The sequence below is a fragment of the Carassius carassius genome, chromosome 4 (genome assembly GCF_963082965.1).
Source record: "Carassius carassius chromosome 4, fCarCar2.1, whole genome shotgun sequence".
Classification (NCBI taxonomy): Eukaryota; Metazoa; Chordata; class Actinopteri; order Cypriniformes; family Cyprinidae; genus Carassius; species Carassius carassius.
In genome coordinates this window covers 13,026,847-13,052,902 of record NC_081758.1, presented here as the reverse complement: position 1 = coordinate 13,052,902, position 26,056 = coordinate 13,026,847, and the positions used below count along the sequence as shown (strand labels likewise).

The window sequence follows — 26,056 nt, the reverse complement described above, 5'->3', positions numbered from 1 at the left end:
TGAGACCGGCAGAGAAAACGAACCAGGAGATCGGAGAGATAATTGTCCTTGAACAATTTCTGCGGATGCTTAGCCCAGAGCTACAGACGTGGGTTAAAGAACACGACCCGTCTACAGCTGAGGAGGCGGCGCGTCTGGCTGAGGTATTTGTGGCGGCACAACGAAGAGCTGAGCCCTGGAGTCTCGCTCGCTGGAAGACTGCACGAGATGGAGCTTCTCGACGATTGATTTCAACATCTCAAGGAAGTAGGTTCACAACTGAGGCAAGTGGGAAACGAACTGAGAACTCTGGTGTCTCTGTTTTAGAGACTATTAAGTGTTATAAATGTGGTCAAATGGGTCATAAAAAGCCAATGTGTCCACAATTGACAAAAACACTTACTAATTTGTGTTATGTGCCTCGAGAAACCATACCTGAACCTGCAAACATTCCCGTTCCAAAGCAAGTGATAAGAACTGTTGAGTTGAATGGGAGAAAAGTCTCTGCCTTGATAGATACAGGTTGCACACAGACCTTAGTTGAATCAGAACTTGTACCTGAATTGGGTGTCGGTGGTGATACCCCAGTAATAGTGAGATGTGTTCACGGGGAGGAGCGTCAGTATTCTGTCACTGATGTATATATGGGTATAGCGGGGCAAACCTATTTGATGAGGGTAGGACTGGCACAGAACTTGCCATACCCAGTTATTTTAGGTCATGATTTTCCTGCACTGATGGATTTGTTACCTCTTAGGGATACTTGTAATGTAGTGCTGACGCGTGCTCAAAGCAGACAGAATGAATGTGAGGAAGAGGAAAACTCATTGTTGTCATTACCATTTTTTAATTCTGAACTGGCTGTAAATCAATGTAAAGAAAAGAAGTCTAGGAGGGAAAGAAAACAGGAAAAATTTAAGAGAACTGTAGTGCAGGCTAGGGAACTAAAAGAGCCTGACACATTGTTGAATGCTGATCAGATTCCAATACCTGAAGATTTGAGGCAGTTGCAGAAAAAGGATGCTGACATTTCTAAACTGTATTCCCAGGTGGTAGAGGCAGCTGAAACAGGGTCAAAAGTATTCATGTTTCAAGGGAAATCTTTTTGTGTGATGAATGATTTGCTGTATCGTAAAACAGAGGATAAATTCCAAGTGGTGTTACCTGTTAGCGTACGTAATACAGTGATGACGCTGGGGCATTCCATTCCGTGGGCAGGACATTTGGGGAGGCGAAAGACTCATTCTAGAGTCAGTAAACATTTTTACTGGTTGGGAATGTCTAAGGACATCGCTGAATTTTGTAAAGCTTGCCCTGAATGCCAATGCTGTGAAATTCGTAAACCTCGTAAAGTGCCATTAATACCTTTACCAGTCATTGATGTTCCCTTTCAGCGGCTGGGAATGGACATTGTAGGTCCATTGGAAAGGAGTAAGACCGGCTAGAAGTATATGTTAGTCATTTGTGATTATGCGACACGGTTTCCAGAAGAGTTTTCGTTAAAAAACATCAAAGCTAAGGCTATCGCTTCATGTCTGGTTCAGTTTTTTCTAGAGTAGGTATTCCAAAGGAAATACTGACCGATAGAGGAACGAATTTCACGTCTCAATTTCTGCAACAGGTGTATCAGATGTTGGGAATAAAAGGATCAACCAAAACAAATGTTATTGATTATGTGTTAGCCATGAGACAAAAATTGCAACAAATGACTGAATTTGCTTCTGCCCATTTGAAAGAAACCCAGAAAAGACAAAAGACGTGGTATGATAGGAAGGCGAAGACACAATCTTTCGAACCAGGTCAGAAAGTTCTCGTCATGCTTCCTACCTCCGAAAATAAAATTTTGGGTAAATGGCAAGGGCCGTTAGAAGTAACTAAAAAAATAGGAACAACCACATATGAGATAGCAACCCCAGGCAAGGCACGATCACATCGGGTGTTGCATGTTAATTTGTTGAAGAGATGGTACTCGCAGAGTGAGAGCGCAGTTGTTAATTTGATCCGACTAGTGAAGGATGAGGAGGAGCCAGAAGAGCAATATTTACCTGGTAGTCAACCTGCGCTGCCTATTGACCTTAGTCATCTTCCTGTAGACCGTCAAGCTCAAATTCAGCAATTGTGTGAACCGGAGTTGTTTAAAAATCAGCCAGGCTATACCACAGTTACAAAGCATAAAATAGTGCTTAAAGAAAATGCGCATCCAAAACGAATGAGCTATCGCATCCCTGAACGATTGCTGACAGCTTTCGAGGATGAAGTTACATTGATGCAGCAGATGGGTGTAGTTGAATTGTCAAAGAGTGAATGGTGTAATCCGGTGGTATTGGTGCCAAAAAAAGATAATACCCTCAGGTTTTGTATTGATTTTCGCTATTTAAATTCCGTCTCCAAATTCGATTCGTATCCTATGCCTCGTATTGAGGAGTTAATTGAAAAACTCGGAAAGGCTAAGTTCATTAGTACTATCGATTTAAGTAAAGGGTACTGGCAGGTGCCTCTGGACTTGGAGTCGCGGGAGCTGACCACTTTCCGTACCCCAAGGGGGCTAATGCATTTCCGGGTGTTACCGTTCGGCCTGCACGGAGCACCTCCGACTTTTCAAAGATTGATGGATAGGGTATTGGGAGGTTTGGGAGAATTTGCGGCGGCTTACTTAGATGATGTAGTGATATTTAGTACATCTTGGGAGGATCACCTTCAACATCTTCGAGCGGTTTTCCAACGAATTAAAGATGCCGGTTTAACCATTAATCCCGCAAAATGTTCATTAGTAAAAACCGAGACCGAGTACTTGGGGTACGTATTGGGAAATGGAGTTATTAAGCCTCAAGTGCAGAAACTCCGTGCTATTCAATCCTGTCCACTTCCAGCTACAAAAAAACAAATTCGATCATTTCTTGGTTTAGTCTGTTGGTATCGGAAATTCATTCCCCATTTCTCGACCATCGCGGCACCGTTAACTGATTTAATTAAAAAGACGAATCCTAACAAAGTGCAGTGGACTACACCCGCTGAAGAAGCATTCTGTGAGCTAAAAGGGGTGCTGAGCAATGAACCCATTTTATGTAGTCCTGATTTTGAAAAATCGTTTGTTCTTCAGACAGATGCGTCCGAATTAGGGTTGGGAGCTGTCCTGATGCCAGAAGAGACCGGTGGTATGCATCCCGTGGTGTATTTGAGTCGGAAATTATTTCCCAGAGAAACTAGATATTCTGTGGTGGAAAAAGAATGTTTAGCTTTGAAATGGGCTCTCGACTCATTGAAATATTATTTGCTCGGCCGAGATTTTGTTATTGAAACAGACCATAAAGCTTTGAAATGGTTGAATAGGATGAAAGATACAAATTCTCGCTTGACACGATGGTTTTTATCTATACAACCCTTCCCTTTTACAGTGAAGCATTGCCCGGGGGTCGAAAATATAGCAGCCGATTTTCTTTCTCGCTCACCGTGCGAGAATGTATAGGTGGGGGGAAATGTGATGGCTACGGCCACACTGAATGAGCACTTAGTTTACTTTGAATATGAAGTGTTATTTTGTTTGTTTTAGAGGATTAATGTTTTTGTCTGTTTATTTACTAATTATGTTGTTTCTTTAAATGTTATCTACCCAAACACATGTCTCTTTGGTGCTGTAAATCCCAATGAGCAACAAAGTCAATCATTTATTTCTAGAGTGCACGCTAGTGAGTAAATGAGATCACAATCAAGCTATGGGTTTAACATTTTATTTAAGTTTGTTTAAATGTGTACATCTTACCCGTGGTTCCACCGAGGTTCATGACTGCAGCATGGAACAAAGGTTTGGAATTAAAAGGGCGTGACCTTTCCTTGTTTCCCTTATATATTCAGTTGGGAATTATGGGAAATGTGGTTTTTGGGACAATATGTTTTAGGGGATGGTGTGTTCATTTGAATGTTTAAAAGATGTTTGTGTGTGTATGTTTAAGTGTATTTTCACTATGGCTTTATGATAAATGTGATTTTTATTTTGTTTATTTGAGTTTGTGTAGAGAGGTATTTCTTTCTTTCTCTCTTTAAGTTTGATGGAATTGAGAACTTGTGAGACCCCTGTAATTAGAAGAATGGTTTGGTCCAGCTTGTTAAAAGGGCTTCATTTTCTATGGCGGAGTTAGTTCTGGTGAGGGATCCCTGTGAAAACATCTGAGACCCAGAACTCAGTTGTGGGTTGATGCACAATTTATGAGTCAGTGTTTTTTTTTTTTTTTTTTTTATTCTGCACAAAGTGTTGTCAATACGTAAGTCAATAAAAGAACACCTTGTTGACTCCATGCATGTCTCCTGAAAATTTAACGGAGTAACCCTTACAAAGACAAAAATAAGACAAACCAATAAAGGCCTTATAAATAGCTTGTGATGGTATACAAGTCACTTACAAATGCAGCTATTAGTCATTAATAACTGTCTAATTTCTGATCCATAAAATAAAGTGTTACTGAAAGTTCATAAACATTTCTGCATTTGGAAGATGCTTTTATCGAGAGTGACTTGCATTGCATTCCAGGTATTGTAAACATTTTAACAGCTCCCTGTGAATTGATGTTGCTAGCACATTGCTCAACACTTTTAGCTTTAGGGAAATATTTGAACAAATTTTAAACCTTACAAATCAAAAACACAGTTTGCCCTGGATTTGAAGCTACACTGACCAATGTCCTCACCCAGTGCATTCACTCTTGAACAACCCAATATACTGACACTTTAAAAAACAAGTGAACTGACAAATCTGCTCAGCACTTCTCCAACTGTCCTTTTCTCCATGGCACTGACTAATCAAATGAACTAAACTATTTGTTTCATTGCCATGAAGTATCCAGCCTCTGGGCAGTCTTTGTTCCCTGGAGATCTGAGCAGATCAATCCGATCCCACACGCAGTATAGATTTAGACGGCAGGACATTTCAGGGCCTATCCTGTTAATTTGCATGAGAGCTTTCTGCTCTTGGCAGCATTATGACTCTAACCAAAGTGATATTTCTCATCATACAGTACTATTGCCAAGCAGTATTGGCTTTGAATCATACTGGTTGCAAATTGTGCTCCATTTCAGCACAGTATCTTACCGCAAGTTTAGATCAGATGTTGCGGCTGATTTCATAGAAAAGCAGCTCCTTCTGACAAAACAATGAAAATGTAAAGTATTTAATCTAGAACAGTTGAATTTATATCGGAAGGCCCGGCAAAGACATGGAGGATATTGTCAATCGTTTCTATAATGAGAGAAACTTACAAGTGTTTGAGCAAACTTGTTTCTTATAATTATGCGCTTCTTAAGTATCTCACCATGCATCCAGTAAATTAATACTATCAAAGCAATATAAGAACCCAGTTGTGAAAAAAATCCTTTTAAGGGATAAAGGGATAGAAGCTAACATTCTTTTCATCATTTACTCAGTCTCGTTATTTCAAAATCATATGACTTTCTATTATTTAGTCACATGGATGTAAGTGTTTAAAATGCATTTAATTTTTTTTTTTATAATGATTAGGTACATTGCATGCTTAAATGTACAGTACACTTAAATGCAATGGATATATTAACTTGATGCTTACACAACATGATGAATTTTGACTAATTACATTTATCTGATAGATACACTATACTGCATGTCTTCTGAAGCTATACAATAGGTATGTATTCAAACTTGACACCTGTTAGGTGACAACATATGAAATATGTGCAGATATTAGCAGCTATAATATACCGTAATTTCCTCAAATAAAAGCCAGGGCCTTTATTTACCTGAACTTCAGAAGTAAACAGGCTTTTATTTGAAGCAGGCTTTTATTAGAGGCAGGCCTTTATTTATAATTCCATCTGTTTGATAAGTAATTGTTTTAAATAAGTTTTAAATTAAAAGCGATGGCGTTCCAGTGGACAGAGATCATAACATTAGGCACAGAATCAGTTCAGAATCAATCACCAAAAGAATCAGTTCGGTTCAGACGCGCTCTGTGTCAGTCTGCTTCACGCTGAATCACACATGCGCAGTATCATCAGCTCCTCGGTTCTCGAATCGGCCGCGTCCGACAGAAACTGTTCTCGGTTCAGTGTACTGGTGATCCGAAAACCATTCAGTGACATTCAAGACACATGTAACTTTTGGATAAAATTAACAAAGCCACTGTGAGGTTCAGGATGTGTTCTAAAGCACTAGAGCTCCTCGAGCAAAAAAAATAAAATAAAATAAAAGGTCTGGCTTATGATTATAAACCATTGACTAGAGCCGTGTTGGCTGAACTCTGATTACATATTCTGAGTAGGAGCTCAATAAACAGGTTTGTGATTTCTTGACACATTTCTTGACAGAGAACATAAATCTTAGGGAGGGAGAAATTAAGTTTCTGTACAACAATGAATTGCAGCACACCTCTACCATTTCTGAGCATACAAAACAAAAAAAGAAAAGAAATTTGAAATGACTCACCTTGAACTTACACTACCGTTTATTTTATTTTTTTAAACAAATTAGCACTCTTATTCAGCAAGGACACATTAACATTAAAAATAATTTTCTTTAGCACCAAATCAGCATACTAGAAGGATCACCGACACTGAAGACTGGAGTAATGGCTGCTGAAAATTCAGCTTTGCCATGACAGAAAAAAAAAATATTTTGTAATAATATTATTTCACGATATTAATGTTTCTTACTGTATTTGATTAAATATATGCAGCCAAAACATTAAAAACATTTCAACTATACTTTCCAACAACAGTGTAAGATATTTATCAAGTAATGCATTAAAATTTGTATTTAAATTAGAATAACAGGAAAAGATTTTTTTTTAAAAATCTCATAAGGGGGAGTACTGTAAGCATATATGCATGAATTTGAGATTGACTTTTTTTTAAGTGTATAGGGATTTTAAATGGGTATAAAGTCACTTTCACATACTGCGTGTTGGAACATGCTGTAAATCTCTCTCCTGTGTTGGTAAACGATTTCCTGTTGATGAAAGAGCATTTCAAACAGAGCTGACTTGTAGTTCAGCCTCTTGGGACTGGTTCAGCGGGGTTCTAGCCATCCGTGTTTAATGTGCCTGTGTGTTTAACCTAAGAGGGAAGGAGCTGCACTAGCAGAGGGGCTGTGTATCACTGACGGTCTCTGATAAAACCACAGGTCCTGGGAAGAGAGCAAGAAGTAATCTGATAGCAGCACAGGCTGAACGGATGGATGCAGAATTAATGCGGGGGATGCTCTGTGGGCCTTGTGCTTTCCCGATAAGAAGAAACTATCATTCATTACCTACAAAAAAGCAGCTAAACTGCATACCTGCTTTTATCTTAAACCATGTTTTTGTTTAAATGTTTGCTTTTTGTTTTAATCTTGTGTTTAAGCAAATTTGTGTTTTGTTAGTGTAAAACTGGCATGTTTTGAAAAAAAAAAAAACTGAAGAAATTTTTACAGATTTATTACAGGATGTCTCACCTCAAAATCTGATTGAGCCATAAGTTGAAATACTGCATCATAATGTTAAAACAACAATGTACTGATGGTCTACTTCGAGATTACTTATGGTTGTCTCTGCATATGTTAAGGGTAGGGATGTAACTCACAAAGCGATACGACTCCCAACACTGGTTTCACAATACGATTTTCTCACAAAATGGGATTTAAAAGGAACACTCCACTTTTTTTGAAAATAGGCTCATTTTCCAACTCCCCTAGAGTTAAACAGTTGAGTTTTACCGTTTTCGAATCCATTCAGCCGATCTCCAGGTCTGGTGGTAGCACTTTTAGCTTAGCTTTGCATAGATATAGGAACGATACCCTTATTCTTCATATAAACAAACTAAGGATTTGCCTGTGGTCTTTCCTAGCTTGGATTTTCTTTAACGTTTTTTTTTTTTTTTTGCACCTTTTGTATTTGAAGCTAAAACAGAATGGTCTGACCTTACCTTTGTGGAGTTATCCCAGCGCAAGAAAAATATCTATATTTAAAGCTTTATAAACCGTAATTTCTACAAACTGTTGTAGTGAAGTACAACTAACTGTTGTAGACGCGTTCACGAGAGAGTAGCGTTCCAGTATGACGTAAGGTCCGGTGTGAAGTGACAAACGCAGAAGTGCACAGGAGAGAGCAAAAAAACTCAAGTCACGAATTAGTAGTACAAAATGAGGATTTGTAAAGAAAAATGTTGGAGGATTTCGATATAAACCAAGAGGAGACTAGCATATTCTCACCGGAGCTTATGCTATACCTGTGTCATCCACAGGAATGCCACTCTCACATGAACGCGCTTACGACAATATGCAACAGTACTTTTATGATGGATGGACACACTTTTTTGGGCTTCTAAATCTCAACAGCCATTAATTGCCATTATAAAGCTTGGAAGAGTCAGGACATTTATTTACATGACTCGGATTATATTCACTTGGAAGATCAAAGTCATATACATCTAGGATGGCTTGAGGATAGGTAACTCATGGGGTTAATAAACTATCTATAAAATGTTCTTCTTTGTGATCAGACAGACAGAAAAATCATTCAATCAATCAATAAAATGTAGAACTATGCTGATATTCAAATTATTGCCAACTCCAATATTTTCATACTATGGTCAAAAGTTCAAGTTCCATTATTTATAAAAAGACAACTAAAAACAGCCACAAGACTGACCAAAGTGCTGAACATTAAAATCAAACCATAAACAGATAAAACACATGAATTGAAACCCAAGGAAATGACAGATAAACAAGACCATAATATAATAACATAAGAATGGGATATTAATAGGCCAGATCAAACAAGTTTGTTTTTAAAAGAGACTTAAAAATTGATAGGGAAGGTGCCACTCTAATCTCAAGCGGCAGATTGTTCCATAACCGAGGCCCAACCATAGAAAAAGCTTGATCTCCTCTATGTTTTAATCTGGACTGAGGAACTAAAAGGAGATTCTGGTCACTGGATCTTACACTTCTAGTGGGAGTATAAAAATGCAGCAGTTCTGAGAGATAACTAAGGGCTTGGTTATGTAAAGATTTAAACATCAATAAGAGAACTTTAAAATCGATTCTAAATTGAACAATCAGCCAATGAAGGGCCCTCAGTATGGGGATGTTCAACTATTTTGAAGTAATCTAGCAGCAGCATTTCGGACCAATTGTAGGCGAGTAGTTTGTGACTTTGAAATACCATAATATAGTGAGTTGCAGTAATCTAATCATGAAGTAATAAAAGCAACATTGTAGCATTTAAAACATGTTTGACTTTAGACAGCAAGCAGAGCTGGTTAAAACTGTAACCACTTGCAGAAGAGACATGTTTGTCCAATTTTAATGACTCATAAAGAAGGACACCCAGATTTCGCACACGACAAGTGCTGAAAGACAATTTCTCTTAATAGGCAAATGTCAAAAGATGTCTAAAACTAACTAATCATAAGTGTACAGTGTGAAAAACTAATAGAAGTCTATATTTACACAATGATCTGTTTTTAAGAAATTTTATTTGGCATTTAATTTATCCAAATTAACAGGAAAATGTTTACAATGTTACAAAAAATAAAACTACTTCAAATAAATTCAGTTCTTTAGAACTTCCTATTTAATCAAAGAATCTTCAAATAATTTAAAACTGATAACATCTGACAACACTCATCTGTGGTTAATTGCGCTGTGATGTGCTGTGATTAGCGCTGAAGGTTAGTGTGTTTAAGTGGCCTGTGACAGGAGATGGGGTCACTGAGCTCTGCACTGGAGGGCAATGTGTTATTTCTGTGACATGGGTAATGAGAATGAGAAGCACATCATCATATACAAAGTGCATGTCATCATGTACTCCCCATTAAGTAGTTTCAAACTTGTATGACTTTATTTTTTTGTGGAACTCAAAAAGACAATTCCCCATTGGATCCCATTGGCATTTGAAACATTTTTCAAAATATAATGTGTTTTACAAAAGAAAATGACACAGGTCACACAGGTTTGGAACGACATAAGGTTGAGTAAATTAAGGTAAGGTTGACAAAATTGTATTTCTCTCTAGTCACCATGAACTGTCATAGTATAAAAACAAAAACAAATGAAGCTTGCAAAAACTTGTGTTTACAGACTACAGGCTTTATATTGGATGAAACTATTGACTATGTGACTGTGCAGTTGGAAAAGACACAAACCCCAAACACACATTTCATTATTTCTTTAAATGGATCTTTCCTTGACCATTTCAAAGTCTTATGAAAACATATATGGGGAGTTCTGGATCCGTTTGCTTTCTTACAAATGAAACACAGAAAGCAACTTTCTAAATCTGTTCTTATTTGCAGTAAAAAAATAACGATGTTAATGCAAACCTGGATTCAAGGGCATTACTACACGGACACTAAGGTATTCTGAGCAATTTGTTCATGTTTCTATAGCCCCTTTCACACTGAGATTCCGGAAAACACATGGGTAATGTGTCCCTGCAATTGTTCCTGGGTCACTAGATTTTGCCCCTTTCACACTGCCAGTGAATAACCGGAATCTGTGTGCGTGTTCACACACAACCCGTAAAGGTCCCGTAATGACAGGTGACATCAGGATATGACGTGTAATTTACGAGTGGAAAGCGCTTGGCACATTAACTTTCACTTAAGCTGGTTTACGAGCTCAGCTTCAGCGCGGATAGAGAGGAACTGCCTGATCTTTGCTTCGTTACGATAATATGCTTCATCACTACAACACACCCTTTACGGCATTGGTTTTGTTTTGTTCACACAGAGCTCGTTCTGGGACTGAACCAGTCAATGTTACTAGGTCCCCCCACACAGTGCTCACACTCTCCCTCTTGTTGTTCGTTGTCGTCATTAACAATTCTGTCTAATATGGATAGAAATGATCAGAAATAACGGTTTAACAAAGGAATGAATGTATACAAAAGGTATTATGACGATTGCTTTTATATTATTAATAATAGAGAGGCAAACATTATAATACTTTCTCATTTGCTGTCAGCATTAAGCAAATACGCATTTATATAATTTAAACAAATCTTTGACTACTGAACATTTAATATCACAAACCCTGCAAACTTAGTTGAATCCAGCTGTGAGATCTTGTGAAGTGTGCATTTTTATCCAGCATAATCACGTGTTCTCTGTGTGATGGTCGGTGAACGTTAATTGAATGCTTTAAACTCTGTGCTTTTAAAAACTGTGCTTTATGCATTTGCTCACTGTCATATTCATGTCATTTTCTCTGTGTGCTGTATGTAAAATGAGTGTTACCTTGGTGTTATTTGAAAAATATGATTCCCAATACACACAAACTTCCCAGAATACAGAGTGCCCTGTTGGTTACAGTGTTCACCTTTTTAATTATATTTTTATTAAATACTTCTTTATTTGTGAAAACTACTTTGTCATCTAAAGTATGTTTATTTTACACATACATTTTTTTATCCATTGTCAAATGATTTCAGATTTTTTTTATATAACTAAATAGACTAACTAAATTTGAAAAAGTGAAAAAGCATAATAGGAACCCTTTAATGGGATAAATCACCAAAAACTTAGCAATTATTCACTCATCCTCATATTGCACCAAAACTATATGACTTTCTTCAGGGATGATGATCACACTTATTAAATTTAATTTACTTCATGAGATGCAAGTCATTTATTATTAAATGTTTTATTTAATATTCCAATTTTGCCTAGAAGTTAAATTCACAACTTTGGATCGAAACATAGCTAATGTTTGTTTTTGTTCCTTTTGCTGTTGTATGGAGTATGGACAAAACCAGCTAAAGCATTCTTCAGAAGACCTTAACATATAGATTTGATGACATGAGACATGAGGGTGATTAAAATGAGAATTTCCATTTTTGCCAACTATCACGTACTTACACTGCTAGTAATACTAGTACAGTCCATTTCTAAGACCAAAGTAGGAAAATGTAAGCAAGGCCCGAGGTGACACGAACAAGAAGTCATGTCTCTCAAAAAAATAAAAATGAAAGAAAGAAAAGTAGAGGATGTCTCAATTGCAAACCTAGAGCACTACTCTAACAGGACGAGCAGTGACAGAAGTGTCAAAACGGTCTTCAAATCCAGTAAGAAACAGTCATTTTGACAACAAGCCTCTATTATCTGCCTAACCCATGATAAGACAGTTTGCCAGTAGCAGTAGTCTTGCTCATGGAGCCTCTATCACCTTCTGCAGCTCTGGATTGAAAATGCGGTCCATTTTATTCACAGCAGTCCATCAAAAACTCCAGTTGTGTTGAACTGAAAATGAACTGCAAATTTTTTTTAAAGGGAAATCTTCATGGAATATTCAGTATTTATGAAAACTGCAGTATAGCATCACACGCTACTTTCTTTTAAAGGGGTCATGAATTGAGAAATCAGCTTTTACATTTCACCGCAGATTCCTAGGTAAACAAGACACATGTCGACACTGGATTTGCAGAGAGACTGAGATTAGTGGTGTGCCATGGATCAGGAATGGCGCAGCACAGTTATGTGAGTAAAAAATATTTGTACTACTTGTCACTATCGCTTTGTTAGAGATCGCTTGATATGTCCTGATTATGTGCAAGTGTCTAACCAAAGTCACAGAAGGCTCCAACTATGAAGGACGTAGCTTGTCAAAGACACACAGAAAGTCTTCAAAGCGGCAAAACCCAAAAACCTTTTTTCTAGCCAGCCTCAAAACCAGGGTAGAAAATAGCCTATTACTTATAGATATGTTTTTTGGATGTAAAAACCACGCAAGCGTCATAAGTGGACTTCAGACAACAGTATAAAATAATTTAAAAGAAAAAAACTATTTATGACCCCTTTAAAACCTCCAACAGTGATCACAGTCATACAATTGAATTGTGGTTCTATATTTAGAGCACAATTAGAACTTGAATCAGCCATTTGCATTTATGGATTTTTACTATACTCAACATGATCATACTAAATGTTTCAGGCTGCATTACAGTCTGCCTGTGGTTTTGAACTGTCTGAGGTTGGAAGGCTAAATGATTCCTCTTTCATCTCCTTCTTTCATGATGACCCTGAACCTTTACATACACACACACACACACACACACACACACACACACACACAAACTCCAATCAACAGAGATGCAGCAATATAATTTCTTCACAAGCTTGAAGGCAGAGCACTAGCCTTCTGAAAAGAGATTAGATTTTCGTATTAATGCCCAACAGTACATCATCAGTCTGACCACAAACAATACGGCCTGATTCATACCCTCTGTCAACCATTATTTTCACTTCTTTTGTTCTGCTGTTTAAAGTAGTCATGATGTAGGAACGTAAGCTGATAAGAAAAGGCACAATAATGAAACAGAACTGATGCAAAAGGTACAACTACAGATTATTCTGGAAAATAACTGCTTGCTTGGAGATTAAGAAACCATACAATTAATAGGTCAATGGATTTGAAGTCACAAACCTGGCAAAGTTTGCCATTTCCAGTGATTAGTTCTTCCTCATACCCTCTCATTATATCAAAGAGAGAAAATTTTGTACATATATATATATATATATATAAATTGTTTCCTAGAGGACGGATAAAGACCTGTGCACCTGGAGTCCCAAGTTGAAGTGCAGCCATGAAGTCTGACTGGACTTTGCGATTTTCAGTTTTGTTTGCAATATGCATCAGATGGTCAGTGAACAGAATGTTGGCAGACTTCAGGCAGTGTCCGAGACAGTGTTGGTTATCAGTATAGAAATGAGATCCTCTGGAACTAGATTTCTTATTCTATTAGTATTCCACCCCGAGCTCTCACATCTGAACAAAAAGTAATTTAAAAGCACAAATGGGGTTGTTTAGTTTGAAGTTAAATCATGCATGGTACTGTACCTCTTTCTGTTCACTGCAGATCTTGCAAAGCCACTGAGCCCTTTTTTGACTGCCTGCAGTCTCGATTCCACACTTAGTGCACACCTTCTGCAACACAAACACACATACCATTAGAACATGTCAAACAAACACACAACCTGATAACTACTGTAACATGCATTAAGATACAAGCAAAATGTTTTATTTTTCTTATACTGGCAAATATTTTTTTCCTCTTATTTTATTTTATTTAACTAAAAAATGCAAATGGGGTAAGAGTATTTATATTAGAATATTTAGGGAAAATATATTTATATAGTATATTTATTTAGTGTTCCTGTAGCTCAATTGGTAGAGCAAGGTTAGGGGTTCGATTCCCCGGGAACACATGATAGGTAAAAATTGATAGCCTGAAAGCACTGCAAGTCGCTTTGGATAAAAGCGTCTGCTAAATGCATAAATTTAATTTAATTGATATATATATATGTTTTTTTTTTTTTTTTATTACGTTTGATTTGATAAGTTTACCTGCAAGATAACTGGCAATGCCATTTTTTATATGTTGAAGCAGAAACATCTCCACTCCACATGTAAATAAATTAAATTACAGCGGGAGATATTAGTGTGGACTCTGACGGCTTGGTTTTTAAGACTCAATTTGAAGGTGAGAGCTGCGATACACTGTTGTAATAAGAAAAGAGAAAGAACCTTAAATCAGGCTTTATGTAATAGAAGACAAACACTAGACTAAAGTGCCAGTAATTTAGTTTTAGCAGACCTTTCATATACTTTAATTGCTTTGAGATGGAGTGAGTGAGAGAAGAACAGGGAGAATATGAGCGAGAGGGCACAAAGAAATCTCTTCAATTTCCGTTAAATACTTCTAAAGATTCCTCAGTGAGTGAGAGCCACCTTTAAAGCTGCTGTAAGCGGTTAAATACCACACATAAAATGTCCCTGCTGCTTGACAGATATCACTAAAATGTGTGTCTTGAGAAATCACACTTCACTCTCTGACAGCTCCGGGCTGGAAAAAAAATTAATCTGATTGCGGCATGCATGTCTTAGCCAATCAGAAAGCTTGGAGGTGCCCTTCTGTCAACCTAAACCAATGGCACGAGGTTAGAACAGGACTTTATTTATTTTTATATATTATTTATTTTTCTAAACAATGGTAAAAACAGAGAGTGTTTATGAAATAAATAAAACTGATCTGAGCAACAGCTACCCTTTTGTTAAACCAATTTTGTTAAACGAAGGCACTAAAAACTAAAAGTAATAATTTTAAAATGTCGCAAATTAATTTAGACATCACTACATTAGAAATGTGAAGTATTAAAAAAATGAAAATCATTGAGATTCTTATTATGTGTTTGTTTAAATGTGTTTATATTATTAATTATATTTTTTTAAGATTTACTTTTAATATGACCTTTCCTGTCATCTAATGTTTATTTAAAGTAAAAAAGAAAATGAGCATGCACAACTAAATGGTAACACTTTAATTTAGGTAACCAATTCTCATTATTAACTAGTTACATACTGGCTGTTGTTTAGTAAATATAAAACACATATTAATTCCTTATTCTGCATGACCATATTTTAGACCCCTTACTCCAACCCCATAACTGAACTTAACAACTACCATACTAACTATTAATAAGCAGTAAATTAGGAGTTTATGGAGCCAAAAGTCATAGTTAATAGTGAGAATTGTTCCCTAAACTAAAATGTTACCAACAAAAACTACCATGAGGGACCTATCATACACCGGGCACAAGTGTTTTTGCTAGTTTCACCTGACACAGTTCTCACTGTCCCGTCCTGCGCCGCGTTGTTTAAATAGCAAATGCATTTGCTCCCATTTGCCATGGTGCGAGCGCAACTGGCTTTTAAATGGGATAGGAGATGAGACTCTGATTGGTTTATTGCACGTTACGCCCAAAAAACACCCATTTCTCATTAAGAAAATAGGGACAACCCATTTAGACCATGTGCCCGGTGCACAGACCATTTCCCTATCATTTAACCCGCTCAAGCTCGCCGTCTCTGCAAGATTAACGATGGCAGTTTGCACGCACAGCTACTAGAAGATTTACATCTGTCAGACAGGTTGCTGACGTCATCAAGCTTAGTTTGAGTCTGTGCGTCAGAAACAGAAGTGCTAAAAATCGCTAAAAATGGGCTTCACTTGTCTCAATTGAGTTCCAATGGGGTCGCTGTGTCCATTTCTTTTACTGTCTATGGTTAAAATAGGGCCCTTTGAGTCATGGGTTTAAAACTTCATTTTGGCATGTAACTCATAGATTTGTACCTCTTAGTCGAATGATACTTTTCAAGTTGTTATTTAATAAAACTTCTGATAATCAGCCCTTCAACAGCATATCAACCATCAAAACCAGACTAGTAACTTGCTAAAAACCACTCCAAAGACTTAAGAAAGAGATTTCCAGCCCTGATACCAAACATTTTCTCTGTAAATCTGATCATGTCACCAATAACCAATTATCAGATTCCATAATTTTATGATCAACACAGTCTATAACACAGATAGTCATATATTGACTGAACACAGAAGCATTACCAATCCAATAATAATAATAATAATAATAATAATGATCAATTCATTAACTTGCCCTGCATGTCTAGAAACAGCAGCTGTTGAGAATGATCACAGTTCATGAGAGAGCAGGAGTGATGTAAGCTCGGGGTTTCTAGAACAGATGCTCTGTCCTCACTGGCACAGACCTGCTGTTAAGGACTGCATTCATTCTTTAGCACTTCTTAGTCCTATGTCAAGTCACTGTGTGTGTCTGTCTCCAAATAAACTACTAACTGTAATCCGAAGTTCAGTGGAAAGTATCTGTCTTACGCCACAATGTGCAAGATCAGAACACTACAGCAGTGTTTCAGTTACACACTTCCCCCTTGTGGTCACACTGAGAACAAGTCAAAGCTAAATCAATATTTGTAGTGGCGTGCTACTTTAGGAAACATATTATAGTTGAGACGTATATTTGAGCATACTACCATACTACTAATAAAATTGTAGGCCAATGATGTTGGGTTTTCCACTGAAAGTTTTTTTTTGGAATAGCAGTGTTGTATTCTGGTTAGAATAAGGTCTGAGGCACATTATTTGAAAATATTTTAATTTATTATCCCAAAACAGAAATTACACACTGTCATAGCTCAAACATCAGTATTCATTTTTAAGGATTGATTGTGTGCAATGTTATACTGTTTATGTTGTTCACTACCATTCAAAAATTCGAAAGACTCTGCAACGCATAGTGAGCAGCTGAGAAGATCATTGGTGTCTCTCTCCCCTCCCTCCAGGACATTTATGAAACCCGTCTCACCCGCAAAGCCCTCTGCATCACAGGTGATCCCACCCACCCATTCCACAGCTTCTTCAGCCTGCTGCCATCAGGGAGGAGACTGCGGAGTCTCCTGGCCAGGACCAGCAGACTGAAGGACAGCTTCATCCACCAGGCTGTCAGGAAGCTGAACTCACTCCCGAACTTGCCCCCCCCTCCCCTCTTCTGCCCCAGGCACCACTGAACTATGAACCCCCCCCCCCCAGATCCCTCCCCCCAACTAATATACGATGACATGCACCAGTCACTTTGTGCAGCACTGGTCTGCTCACTACCTCATTCAGCATGGAACTGACGTTATTCCACTACCTCATCAGTCAGTTAAATAAAATAACTGCTCTTTAGCCCTTTGCCACTTTAACCAGACTTAATAAGCTTTTGTTTTTGCACTAAATAATCTTTTATTTGCACTGTTGTTCACTTCGATTTGCACTCGATCTGCCTTTTGCCTTGCGCTGCTTTATTTAACTTTATTTTTAATTTTATAATATGTATTTTTTAACATTCCCTTATTGTATAGTTGTATCTACATTTTATATTTTGATCTAGATTTTTAGGCTTTAATGTTAATGTTATCTGTGTGCACCGGGGGTCTGAGAGTAACGCAATTTCGATTCTCTGTATGTATGTTCTGTACATGTGGAATAATTGACAATAAAGCAGACTTGAACTTGAACAGCATGGGGTCGGAAAGATTTTTGAATTAAGTCTTTTATTCTCACCAAAGCTGCTTTTATTTGAGCAAAAACTAATTTAAATTTTAATATTGTGAAATAGTATTATGATTTTAAATATCGTTTAAAAAAATGGAAAATATTTACAAATTGAATTTATTGTTTTAATGTCAAAGTTTACTTTTTCAGCATCATTACTCCAGCCTTTAGTGTCACATGAACCTTCAGAAATCATTCTTCTATGCTGATTTGCTGCTCAAGAAAGTATCTGATGAAAAGAAAGTTCAAAATAACAGAATTTATTTGAAATGTATATTATTAACAACATTTACGGTCACTTTTGATCAATTTAATACAACATTGCTGAATAAAAGTATTAACTTCTTTCTAAACACACAAATAAATAAATAAATCTTAATGAACCCAATCTTTTGAACATGTTCAGCCAAACCTATTCTCTTAAAAGTTGGAGACCAGGAGACATTAAAATTTATCAGGTATTCTTATAAGCTATGATGTGACAACTCAATAACAATCAACGAACATTAGCCAGTGCTCGAATTGAGTCAAGTCTTATGGGGGGTCCCCAAGTTTATTTGGGCGGGGGGTTGGTTAGTCTCGCAATATACACTTTATACAAAATATACAATATATTTGATCATAATATGCATAAATATATACTATTTATTAAAAACGCTTGAATTCACATACATAAACATACATACATACATACATACATATATATATATATATATATATATATATATATCTTCTTTTAAATTACTTACTTGAGTATTATGGATTTAGAGGGTGACAAAGCAGCAGACTCAAAAGGGCAGCTACGGCAAATATACCAGGGCACTACATATAAGGCACTTGAACACCCGTAAAAGCAAGTGACTTCAAAATACATTGAAATGTCTCAAAAACAGTAGAAAATAATCAGATGGCTTCCAGACTCACTGGATGGTATGACTGTCAGATTCAACAGTGGCACAGGGATAATTATTTCATAATGTCTCTGAAAGCAGTGAAAAGAGAGCAGTCAGTCATTTTATTTTTCAGGATTTTTTGATGAATAGAAAGTTCAAAAGAACAGCATTTATTTGAAACAGAATCTTCTGTTACATTATACGTCTTTACTGTCACTTTTGATCAATTAAATGCAACCGTACTGAATAAAAGTATTAATTTCTTTCCCAACATTTTTTTATAAATTCTAACCACAAGCTTTTGAACGGTAGTGTATAATGCTACAAAAGTTTTATTTCAGATAAACTTTCTATTCATCAAACTAAATTTTTTTTTAAATACTGTAAATAACGGTTTTCAACATTGATATTAATCATAAATGTTTGTTGAGCATCAAATCATCATATTAGAAGGATTTCTGAAGGATCATGTGATGAACACTTGGAGTAACGATGGTGAAAATTCAGCTTTGATCACAGAAATAAATTATATTTTATTGTATTATTATTTTACATTGTAATAATATTTCATAATATTACTGTTCTTACTGTATTTTGGATCAAATCAATGCAGGCTTAGTGAACAGAAGAGACTCTTGAACTTTTGAATAGTGTACATCCAACAGAATGATTCTAGCTTTATTTACCAATGTAGTATTTACCCTAAAAACAACTGGATGATTGATGTGACAATGTTTGTTCCAAAAGACTTGATTAAATGCATGAAACTTGTTTATTATAAATTGTGGCAAAACATGCTGTCAGCCTGTGTATTGGTTGGGATTTTTCAACTATTTCAGCACATACGATTTTTAAATAGTTACGTCCAGTAGGTGGCGATAAAGCACTGTCATAAGTGAGTGAGTCAGCAGACTATTCAACCATTTCAGTGAAAAAGGCTGCTTTATTCATAAACAAACAATACTATGGCAATCAAAATAAATCATTGCTATTTCAAGAGTGAATCCCGCATAAATGCGTATGTAATTCCCAAAACTTTGCCGTGTTTATACAGCCTTTGGTCCTAGCAGCATGAAAAACAAGTCATATACAAATAAATACAAATTCTGAATGGATATTAGAAAGCATAGAAAGCGCACAACGAGCGCTCCCTTTATAATTATTAAAAATCTGTTATCCATCTTCATCGAGATCTCTAGCACTAGCACTCCTGTAGAACCAGGACTGTTAATTATGAAAAAAAATAGTAACGTAAGCCTAAATGTTTCCAATATATGCTAGGAATATAAAAGCCCCGACATGGAGTGGATAACTGTTAGATATAAAGTAGAAAGATATATAGCGAGAGACAATTACCCCTCAAAAAAGTCAGTAAGAAGCTTTCTCTTCCCGACTGCGAGTGGAGGTTTATTTTTCTCCATATTTTAAAAGCTAAAATTAGCTTCACCGGAGCGGCGCCAAACAAACAGTCCTGTCGACGATGTCATGCGCGCGCACAGCGCTCTTTAGGCGGGCCGTTTACATTTTAAAGAGACATGACAACTAGCCTATAAACACACTTAAAATAAATTATTGTAAATAATCAATTCACGATATTTACTGTATCCTTTGCATGCATTTATTTTGATTTGTCATTATTATTTTTACTAAAATAAAAATATCCGAGGGACCCCCCTAATTCTATTTTCCCGCGAATTCTATTCGCGGGAAGTCGTGGCCTAATGGTTAGAGAGTCGGACTCCCAATCGAAAGGTTGTGAGTTCGAGTCCCGGGCCGGCAGGAATTGTGGGTGGGGGGAGTGCATGTACAGTTCTCTCTCCACCTTCAATACCACGACTTAGGTGCCCTTGAGCAAGGCATCGAACCCCCAACTGCTCCCCGGGCGCCGCAGCATAAATGGCTGCCCACTGCTCCGGGTGTGTGCTCACAGTGTGTGTGTGTTCACTGCTCTGTGTGTGTGTGCATTTCGGATGGGTTAAATGCAGAGCACAAATTCTGAGTATGGGTCACCATACTTGGCTGAATGTCACTTCACTTTTTTACTTCTTATGGGGGGTCCCTAATACCTTATGGGGGGTCCCGGATCCCCCCAGCCCCCCCTCAATTCGAGCACTGACATTAGCCTTGGGGCAAGATGAGTCGTACTTTAGAATTTTTTTTTGGAAGAAACAATGCACCATTGTTTGACTCCTTAAATCTACCCAATGTAGTATTAGTATTAATCATATTTGTTTTTATATTTTTAGATGGTCATGGCCATTACATGCTTTTCTGCAGGTTCCAATTTGAAATGCACAGAAATCTTAAGGAGTGTTACTTTTTAAAAGAATAAGTGAGATAACACTGGCACAAAAGTTGCAATTACTTAATTTTAAGGTATTAAAAGGGAAAACCTATATGACTAAGCAAAATAATGTTAAGATAACATGGCTTATCTTGCCCCAGTCTGCCCTAATGTGAACTACAGATCATAGTTCAATCTATCATAAATCTAAATCCACCATTCCAAAAACCCATATGAAGTTTCAGAGGGAACATGCAAGTGATTCTCTACAGAAGTTTTTTACTGCAGTATATACATATGTATTGTGCACAGTATGCATATTTTCAGTATGCAAAGAATGCTTATATGACTTTTGGACTGTCCTTAAATGTACAGATCTTTGCTGCCACTATGTGGTGTCTTAGAAATACTGCATGAGCCGACATATTGTTACTAAATGGAAATGAATAAGCATACTTGTAAAAAGCAGTAAGTGAATGTGAAGGGTAGAGAACATCATGTTAAGAAGATTTAGACCAGCTTGTACCATGCAGCAGCCCAAACAGAGGACAGACGAAGAGCTCAGCAGTCCAAACACCTCTCCACACAGCAAACACTGTGACAGGCCGTTTCCCACAGCAGATCTCCTCATGTTCTCCAGACGCTCCACTAGACGCCTGAAAAACACACACAGACACACACACACGTTTGTTTTTGTGAAAAGTAGGGACATCCCATAGGCATAATGGTTTTTATACTATACAAACTGTATATTCTATGGCCCTACACCAACCCTACACTTAACCCTTACCCTCACAGGAAACTTAGTGCATTTTTACATTTTACATTTGGTACCGGTCATACCCATGTCATTATACAGAGTTGTTTCCTGATATGTCACAAAAACATGTACACACACACACACCTTTATTTTTAGGCTTCATTAAGAACAGAGATGCTGTATGCTGTAATGTGTTTTATATGTATAAATTACCTTATTTTATCTAATTATTTGGCAATAAAGTGATCTAACCAAAGCTCAGGTAACAATAACGGTTAACTCCTATTACCCATTTTATTTATAAACACTTTCATCCAGTAAGTATGAATTAATGCATCCTTTTATTCAGCAAATATGCATTCAAGTAAATTTAAATGATCAATTCATGTTCAAAGATTCAATAAATGCTGCTCTTTTGAATTTCCTACAAACCAATCCTGAAAAAAAGTATCCTATTTCCATATAATACATTAAGCAGTACAACCACAAAATTGGTTGAAGTTGATAAGAATTATTTAATGAGCTTTAAATCAGCATATTAGAATAATTTCTGATGGATCATATAACACATAATAATAATTTCTGATGGATCATATAACATAAGACTGGAGTAATGGCTGCTGAAAATTCAGCTTTGCCATCACTGGAATAAATTACATTATAAAATATATTAACATTTAAAACTTTTTAAATTGTAATAATATTTCAAAATTTAATTTAAACAAAATTTAAAAAGTGGTGTTATATATATTATATATATATATATATATATATATATATATATATGTATATGTGTGTGTGTGTGTGTGTGTGTGTGTGTGTGTGTGTGTGTAGGGCCACTAAGACACACACATTTTTTCATGTGGCATTTTAAACACTTTTTAAAACATCAAGTAGAAATCTTGTTTATAACCTCAAACATCAGATTTGAAGTGTTTATTTCACTGGACACTGGGTGACAATGAAAAAGCATAAATGTGCTACATTTAACAGCAAAAAGGCTGATAAAGTCTCACCCAATCCGGTGCTGCTCAATGATCTCGAGCTGCTCAGCGCGGTGGATAACACTCATGATCAGATCCAGCTCTCTTTTCTCAAGTGTCTGAGTTTTTCTTTGTCTCTCAGATTGAAATGTGTGGATGGACCAGCCTGTACATAACCTGAGTGGAATACAGACACACAGACAAGAGAAAAATCATTCATCAGAAATTAATCACTATGACTGTCTTATACAACACACTCATTATATTAAGTGATTTGAAAAATGGCATGCTGAAATGCAGTTTGTGCAACAGATTTAAACAAATGGACAAAAACTTACTTTGCTCTAAGCGCTAGTTGTCTGTCATTGGGACAGACCCAGTGCTCATTCTCACTGCCAAATATTGTGTCTGTCATATTTCACTATGGAGCTGTAAAAGATCAGAATGATAATTCTAAATCATTATGAGAATAGTCAGGTAAAGTATGAAAAAACTATAACAGCCTTCAGAATGTAATTGTTTCTGAGCGCTAATATAAATATATAATAAGCATTCACCTTCAATGTCACAGCCACTCACTGGCTTTGACAGGTGTTAGCTGTTGGTTGTGATAGACTTTACATTCAATTATGTAAAAGTGGAAGGACGCGGCTCAACTGATTACTGGATTATTCATCTCACAACACCTGCCAAATGACAGTTTCAGAGACCAAACACGAAGAGATATTGTGCAGTCCAAACATAACACTTAATGATGAACAGAATACATTTTCTTTAGACTGTATCCTATGTTCTGGTACTGCATGGATCATATTTTATTAATAATTGATAAGTTACATCCAAGTTAAATGAAAGGGGTTGTGTAACAGAAACAATCCCAAAAATAATATGTTTATCAGTACAGTACACATACACGACATGTATACACACACACTATAATAGGTATTAATTTTGAATGACTTCTGAGGTGATTATTATATATACACACATACATGGAGAGTCGCATTCATTAAAAATGTATATATCAATAATAATAATAATAATAAATGCTTATTTAAATACATGTAAATGTAAATAGATATTTGGGAAACCTCACTATTCTTAGAGTAAGAAACTAAATTACAAAAACCTATTTGTGAAAGTATTATTGAATTAATATATATAAATCGTATTTTCAAATTATATAATATTTATTATTATTATTGTTATTGTGTGTATTTACATATTTATAAATGCATATTATATATAATTATTATAATTATAATAGCAGTAGTAGTAAAGATGGGGACATCATGTCATTTTAAAGGGGTGGTTCACGTTTTTTTTATCTTAAGCTTGATTGTGTTTATGGGGTGCAGTCTAACATGTGTTCATGCTTCGTTTTTAAAAAAAACATGTTATTTTTCCTAATGAAAGGGGTTGTGTAACAGAAACAATCCCAAAAATATGTTTATCAAATAATATATTTGAACAGTACACATAAACTACAGTTTTAAGAACATTGGTTTTGAAATTTGTGAATCGTTAGAAGACAGAAATCGCGATTCACATATGAACAGATTTTTACATTCACCCCTAGTTCCTCGCCCCCGTTGTTGCGTGTTCCCAGGGGTGAGGTTTATCTGGGTTCGTGATGCAATGGACCTGGGAAGAAGCTTGTTGTAGTCCTTTACCAGACATTTTTGTAGGCATTAAACTGCCAGAATTTTAAAAGACGATATCTCCGTTTGCACTGAACTTTCAGCGCTGCAACTTTGCAGATAATGTTTATGCTCAAACAGCAACATTACACATTATACTACGGGGCCACTGAATGCTTGAATCTGATTGGCTGACGAATGTTCTGAGGTGTGCAATTATTTTCAGGGAAACATGGTGAACGTAGTTCCAGGCAGCTCTCCTGACTGCATTACAGTTCCATATCACTTCGCATAGTAAACTGTAATAATGGTCACGCAGTTTGCACAAAAAGGTGTTGTTAGTGCTGCCCTGATGATTTTATCAGTTAGCCGATATAGTGTAGCAACTTAAAGGCTACACATGACATTTCTCACAAGCGAGGTAATAACAGCATTGTTTAGAGATCCACAGAGGTAGCCTGATTCACACAAGCTCTCTCTCTCTCTTTCTTTCTCTGTGTGTCTGTCTCTCTCTCTCTTTTTCTTATAACTTAATAACTGCATTAGAATGCTATCAACGGCTCAAACCTCCATTACCAGCTTTAAAACGACGTTTTGTTACTAGCAAAAGAGGCATTGGATGAGATAAGGAAGAAATAATCTTACAATAGTGAAGTAAAAAAAAAAATCCCTTTAAATATATCATCTGATCGATGTCTTGAGGTGTGGTAACTGTAGTATAAGTGGAATAATTTAAGACAGGCCATTGAATTATTAGAAAAATAATGCACACTCGAGATGGTGATGCGTCCATGAAGCGAAACGTCAGGTGTGCATTATTTTTCTAATAATTCAACAACCCGTCGTCATTTAGTCCTTACCTAATGTCAAAAAAGTGAAATCAATCATCCACCCCTTTAAAAAATGTATTCATGTTGTGGTAAAACAAACAGATGCTGCTAAGATATTAAATGTTGAAACATTCATGACTTTCAATGCATGAAAAACTTTCTGTATTTATATAAATCAAACACAAATACTGTTTTGTGCACAAGTTTAAGTCAATTAAAGCACTTGCTCACTTCTATGTCACTCTCTCTGTAACACAGACACGATCTACACATTTGCAGCTAAGCGAGGCAGAGTCTATTTACATTTCCATAAGAACTCCTGCACTTTATTTGGCTCTGCTGCACAGATGACAAATGATCCAGCAAACTACTTAGTTACACTAGCAGACTTTACAGTATAGCATTTCCTCTCAAACCACTGAAACCAGTGACTATATCTAGAAAACCCTGACTGATAACCAGTAGGGAATTAATTCAGAGAAAATATTTACTCATCTAACTACTGTTTTAACCTGGGATACAAAAATGACAAACCACTAATACATTCCCTCAAAGAAAACCCCCATGCCCTTTGGCTCCCTCTAAATGACACAGAAAAAAGACAGGCACCGTCTTTATTACATTAACTACAGGTCTCTTACTCCAGGCAAGGTCCCTTTTTAAGACGTCAACATTCTGGCATCCATTCAAGTGTAATCTACTTAAAAGCAGTTAGCAAACAGGCATAGGCAGAAAAGAAAGAGTGTTTACCTTACAATAGAACAGATAAAGTGGCGTT

General features: G+C 36.5%; 2 protein-coding genes across 3 annotated transcripts in view; one reads left to right on the top strand and one right to left on the bottom strand.

Annotated features, from left to right (window-relative positions):
- Positions 1 to 26,056, top strand: part of LOC132136345 (uncharacterized) — a 207,072-nt gene that overhangs the window by 70,241 nt on the left and 110,775 nt on the right. The window lies entirely within an intron of this gene.
- Positions 1 to 26,056, bottom strand: part of LOC132136282 (double C2-like domain-containing protein beta) — a 279,102-nt gene that overhangs the window by 250,600 nt on the left and 2,446 nt on the right. For both annotated transcript variants that reach the window (XM_059547231.1, XM_059547232.1), the window contains exons 2-5: positions 23,147 to 23,237; positions 22,842 to 22,985; positions 21,592 to 21,721; positions 13,817 to 13,903 (exon numbers count right to left, since the gene is read on the bottom strand). In XM_059547231.1, the coding sequence (XP_059403214.1) occupies positions 13,817 to 13,903; positions 21,592 to 21,721; positions 22,842 to 22,985; positions 23,147 to 23,223 (438 nt within the window). In that variant the 5' untranslated portion in view covers positions 23,224 to 23,237. The remainder of the gene's footprint in view (positions 1 to 13,816; positions 13,904 to 21,591; positions 21,722 to 22,841; positions 22,986 to 23,146; positions 23,238 to 26,056) is intronic.